We start from the raw sequence: 6,000 nt of genomic DNA, 5'->3' as shown, positions 1-6,000 counted from the left end.
CTCTTTTTTTTCTTTCTTTCTTCCTCTTGTCCCTTCTTTTTCTTTTTGAGACGGTCTCATGCAGTGTAGGGCTGGCCTATGATTCATAAGCTCCCGCTGTAGCCTCCGGAGTTCTGGAATTACAAACTACTGCACATTGAGCTTCTTTATTTAAAAAAAAAAGTTTAAGGCAGGCGTTCTAGCACATGCTTTTATTGTGCAAAGGCAGGTGGATCTGGAGTTCAAGGCCAGCCTGGTTTACTGAGCTAGTTCCAGGACAGCCAGGCTACTATCTATACAGACAAACCCCATCTCAAAAAACAAAAAAAGTTTAAAATTTGTATTTATTTGTGTATGAGTGTATGCCTTAGCTGGCTCTGAATGATGCTGAAGTGTCTGGGAGAGGAGGAAGGAACAGCTTGTGCAAAGTCCCTCAACAAAGACAGCAGAAGCCAGGGTGTCTGTTAGGGATGAGCTTGGGAGTTAGGCAATAGAGTCTTGACATGTGGTTAGAATAGAGGGGAGGCTTCCAAGACCGCGCTGAGGACTTTTTCTTGTCTTATGAGAACAGTAAGGAGCTATTGATGATGCTTATAGGCGTGGATGAGTAAGTAAGGGAGATGATCGAGTTGTCCTTTATAAATGATTTGGTTTTTGTGTTGTGGAAAGTGAATTGGAAGAGAGCCAGCATGAGTCCAGGTAAGCTGATTAGAAAGCATTTGCCGTGGTCCAGGCAAGTGATGCTGGAAGCTTGTACCAAAGTGATGGCAGCAGAGATAAAGAGAGGTGGAGGGTTGACTCCATGGCTACGTAGGAGAGATGAAGGGCAGGAGGAGATGAGGGGTACTTTGGGAGTAAGGGAGGGAGCTCTTGAAGACCTTCCAGCAGTTACTGGAGGGCAGGCATCCATGGCGGTCAGGGCAGACTGTGCTAAGACTTGAAAATCTAAGGGGAGGCAGGAAGGAGGCCTGGAGGGTGGCACAGGGAGAGACAGGTCACTAAGTATGAGGACTGACCTCCAGTTGTAGTTTCGAGCTGCCTGGCCTTCTGCTCCTGGGGTGATGGAGCTCATAGGCTAGAACTCTGGATAAAGTGTGTGGTGGCAGGCAGCTGTGCGGTAAGGCGGTCTTTAGAAACCTTCTCTAGACTCTTTCCTCTCTCAGCTTCTGCCCTCTTCATAGGAGGCTGGCACAGCCTGAACTAGCTGGGAGGCAGAATGGAGGCCGGCTCCTGGGGCACACGTTAGCTGCCCTTGTCCGGGTGTTGTCTGTAGAAAATTGACTTTAATGTCAGTAACAGTAATAAACTAACCACAACTCAGGCCGGCCCTTGTCTCATTCTTTGGGAGATTTGTGTCTTGCTTTAGCACCCTATCCTTGCTCTGAATTTTAGCTAGTTCAGTATGGGGTTGAAGGTATGCGAGAAAGGCTGTGGCCCAGAAGGAAACGGATGGGAGCCTGGCCGGCAGGTCACAGTGCTATTGCTTGCTCATAGGCTGGTCTGTTTATTTCTCAGCCTGACACCAGATTATTTCTTAACCCAGAGCAGGTTGTTAGTAAGGGGCAGTGCTTAACCAGTGCAGTAGCCTGGGGGTAGTTAGTAGTGGTGTGGCGCCTTCCTTTGGTCCCAGCACCGGGGAAGCTGGGACAAGAGGACCAGGGCTTTAAGGATACTCTTAGTTATACGGTAAGTTGGAGGCCAGCTTGGGCTACATGGAGACACTGTCACAGAAGCGAAACAATCCAAAGAAAGTGGCACTTGGCTGCAATGAGAGAAAACCCCTTAGTGTGGGTTGCCGATGCCCCCCTGTGGCTGCCTTTTGTTCTACACTTTTGCTCTCTCTGTAGTTCAGTCTATCTGTGACGGTGGTAGAAAAACATGTAGACCATTCTTAGGCCTTTTTCTGGCCCTTTTTATCATGGTCCACATCCTTCCTGATTTCATCTGATCCTTGGTCCTTCTGAGAAAAAACCAGCCCTGCTCATGAGGAGCTATGATTGTGAACCCAGAAACAGTCTGCAGACTGAGATCCGCAGCTCCTGCTGCAGGAGCCTGTGGAGAACAGAACCGACCTGGGTGCACTGCCTGTTTTTCTGATGTCCATGAGGTGGCACTGTGATCTTACTTTTGTTTCTGTTTTTCTTTGCAGCCAAGCTCTCCTCCAGGAAGTGAAAATGTGGTGCCCCGAGAGCCACTGGTAAGTATGAAAGAAGCTGGAGGAGCCTATGGCTGCGCCTCGCATCAGCCTGCGTGCTGGGAGGCAGGACTTGGTGACCCTTGCCCCTGACCTCTGGCTTGTGACTTCTGCTTATCAGGAGGGAGTGACAAGACCTCTTGGAGCACCCACAGTCACATGGCACTTTGTTTGCTGCTGCTGGTAGGACTAGGTAACAGCAAGGTTGCTGCTTGTCAGCTTCAGATTGTCAGAAACCTGAAGTAGCTGGTCTTTGCTTCTCAGTGAAGCACCGGGGTGGGGTGGGGTGCGGTGCCCTTTAAGGAACAGGTAAGAGGAAGGGTCCTGGGGTTGCTTGGTCTGTGGTTCTGTCTGTGATAGGTGGCACCCATGGTATTGTAGATTCTTGATAGGAAAGAAACCTACTGAGGGTTGAAAGGCCTTTTCTCTTTTTAAACAAGGAGGGCCACCCTCTGTAGCTCAGTTTGTCCTTGCACTCACTATGTGGCCTAGGCTGGCTTCCTGCTCACAACAGTTCTCCGGGCACAGCTTCACTAGTGCAGCAGGTAGAGGACAAACACCACTGCTCTCAGCTAAGTAACTCTCTTTGCAGAGTGGTCTGAGCCAGAGTCCCTGCCTGCCTGCCTGCCTGCCTGCCTGCCCTGTTTTCATTGTTTGGCATTTCAGGACTTGATGTCAATCCTGTGGGCTGGGTAGTAAGACCGGTTCTGTGCAAACCAACTCAGTTTTAGGGGCGTTCCAGCATTGGGTTTAACGTTGCCAAGCCTTTCCTGACTTGGAGTGGTGGTAGCGGTGAGCGTGGGGCGATCTGCCCAGGCTTTGTTTCCGCAGCCCAGGCAGTCTCCTGCTTTCTTCACTCTTCCCTGGCCGAGCTGGAGAGGGTGACGTGAAGCCCTTGGCTGCGATGAACAGGGCCAGGTTCTAGCATGTTCTAAGGCTTTCTAGGCAGAGGGTGAGATGGATCTGGCTGCAGATGGGCCCAGAGGACCCAAGTACCTCCCAGACGTCTCCAGGGGAGTGGTGCTGTTATTCATGTCACTTCTGTCCCCAGCGATGGGCTCATCCCAGCATGTCTGCGGTACTTCTCTCCACTCTGTAGTTTTGCCTGGCTCTTCAGAGGACGCTCTGTTCTTCCAGGCCTGTGAGCTTGCTCTGTGGCCTGCCTCCAAGCCTTTCAGAGAGAAGCTGTGACTTACACTGAAGTCCAGACTGAACACAGCAGTCCGTTTCTATCCTTTACTGCTGCGGGCTCTTTTGAAACTTCCTGATTTGGCTTTCCATCCTCAACATGAGGCCAGGCTGTCTTTTGGGGGCACAACTGGAAAAGCTCTGTGGAAGCGTGGAGTCTCTGATGCTGCCTGATGCCTGGGTGCGGGGAGCCCTGCAGGCCTGTGCTGTGTAGGATTCTGAATGCGGCTCCTTCCGCTGTACCGCGCATCTGCCTGCTGCCTGCTGCCTGGTTATTTCTTTCTTTTCTGGGAGCCCCTGAGCAGTCTTCAAACCCTGGTAGCCTGTGATCGTCCAGAGTTCAGACTCATTCTCTCCAGGCCAACTCTACAATTACCTTATATTTAATTAATATTTTTTCTCCTCTTTACGTACTTACTGCATAATTGCTCAGAGGAAAGAAAACACATAGCAGCAATTTATATATATATAAAAAAAAACAATAATTAAAAAAAAACCCGAAATAAACTCCCATCTCATTTGGGCTGATCCTGTGAGTTGGGTAATTAGGGCCCTATTAAAAGGTAGACCCTTTCTCCTTCCCCCCTCCTTTTTTATTAATTTTTTTATATTAAACTCCCACAGTCTCTCAGTCATGCCCTTATTGCTTTTGGCCAGCCATTTGCAGCAGCCTGATTAAATGAGGGCACCAGCCGAGTTGTATGGTCTTGTGTGAACAACTCCTTTCTCTCGGGAGTGGTGGCAGGAGGGTGTCGGCAAAGGAGCCCATAGAACGCTGGCTTGTGGGGCAGGCCAGGGGCACAGGTCGAGCACCAAGAGAGCTCTTGGCAGCTGTGGACCGGCGACTGCCTAGATGACCATCCTAGGGTGCTGGCGAGGCAGTGGGCACAGCTCAGGCCCAAAGCTCAGTGCACAGGGGTGTGGTTTGGAAGCTTCAGTGCTCTGCTCCTTCAGCAGGGAGGGAGGCTGTTCAGGCCCAGTGTGCTGGCTGCTTCCTGGATGCTTAACCGCAGCACCAGCACCAGAGAATAGACCATTACAGAATCAAACAAGCCTTGTTTTTTTAAGTAATTCGTGTGTTTTATTTGGGGAAGAAAAGGCGTTTGTATACATGAAACAATTAGCGAAAAGGGAACATTGTATGTAATTTGAGGAAGCTCCACGAGGTTATGTATAATTTGGTGCAGAATTGCCTGGCTGTGAGTCTGAGAGGGCCCTGCATGCAGAGGAGGAGGACGGTGCTTGGGTGGGGGATAGTTTCTGGACTGTCTGGGGCTAGGCCTTGAAGAACATGATAGTAAAGTTGTGTTTATTTTTAACTCGTTGCAGTGTTTTGTTTTTGTTTTTTCCGAGACAGTGAAAGTTTTTAAGAATGAGGGCAGCTAGGCACATGGCACACACTTGTAATCCCACACTAAAGAAGCTGAAGCTCGTGCGTTCAAGGTCACCTTAGAAATACGTGGGGGGAAGTCTGTGCACGGGCCGCTCACTCAGAGGCAGAGCGCTCGTCCAGCGAATCAGAATGAATGGGCGCACAGGACAGCTTGGTCTAGTCCTGCTGGGATGCTGACAGGGCTTAGGTAACCTGAGGCTCCTTCCGGTCACCTGGTTTCTGGTTATTTGAAGTAAGTGGTAAGTGAGGTTCAGCTTGCACATCTGCTCATTCGTCTCTGTTTCTCAGTAGTCAGCCACGCCATTGGCAATCCTGTGCGTTTGGTTCAACTAGAATTTCAGCTTCTTGCTCTTGGACACCAAATTCTTTCTCTAATGGGTGAGTCTCCTGCTGTCTTTGCTGCCTCTGGTTGTAGGTATACGTTTTTTCCCCATTTCTTTATTATTCGCTTCCTTGTTTTGATGCAGTGTCTGACGCTGGCTCAGCCTGCCTGTCCTTACGTGGACAGGCCTCCTCCTGCCTCTGCCTCCTGAGTGCTGATCACAAGCGTGTGCTACTCACCCTGCTGGCTTTATTTTCAGTCTTTGCTCCCTGCTTCCTTCCTCCAAAATAATCCAAAGAGGATTTCTACCTTGTCAACTTTTCTAGATTAGAACCTTTACTCACTGTGTACTGTACTTGGCTGAAACTTGCTATGTAGAATAGGCTGGCCTTCTCTTGCCTCTGCCTCCAAGTGATAGAATTGCAGTTGTTGACCATCCTCTTAACATTTAGTGTGTGTTGGTCCTAGTGTGCCACAACACTTGTGTAGAGGTCAGAAGACAATTTTGGGGAATTGATTTTCTTTTTTTTTTTTTTTTTTTTGGTTTTTCAAGACAGGGTTTCTCTGTGTAGCCCTGGCTGTCCTGGAACTCACTTTGTAGACCAGGCTGGCCTCGAACTCAGAAATCCGCCTGCNCACTTTGTAGACCAGGCTGGCCTCGAACTCAGAAATCCGCCTGCCTCTGCCTCCCGAGTGCTGGGATTAAAGGTGTGCGCCACCACGCCCGGCTGGGAATTGATTTTCTTGTTTCTTTCATCATGCAGGTTGTGGGGATTGAACTCGGGTTGTCAGAACGGGTAGCAAGTACTTTTACCTATTAAGCCATCTCAGTATACTGAGCTCTTACAGGAAAAGATGCCCTACCATTGTGGAGCTGGTGGTCTCGGTATAAAAGTACTCCTTGTAGCCTTTGGCTCTTGCTTC

At 49.6% G+C, this 6,000-nt stretch overlaps 1 protein-coding gene across 1 annotated transcript in view; it reads left to right on the top strand.

Annotated features, from left to right (window-relative positions):
- Positions 1-6,000, top strand: part of Pex14 (peroxisomal biogenesis factor 14) — a 144,433-nt gene that overhangs the window by 27,977 nt on the left and 110,456 nt on the right. The window contains exon 2 of the mRNA XM_021159786.2: positions 2,129-2,176. Within this exon, the coding sequence (XP_021015445.1) occupies positions 2,129-2,176 (48 nt within the window). The remainder of the gene's footprint in view (positions 1-2,128; positions 2,177-6,000) is intronic.

Source organism: Mus caroli, chromosome 4 (genome assembly GCF_900094665.2).
Source record: "Mus caroli chromosome 4, CAROLI_EIJ_v1.1, whole genome shotgun sequence".
Taxonomy (NCBI): domain Eukaryota; kingdom Metazoa; phylum Chordata; class Mammalia; order Rodentia; family Muridae; genus Mus; species Mus caroli.
This window is presented reverse-complemented; position numbering and strand designations above follow the sequence as displayed.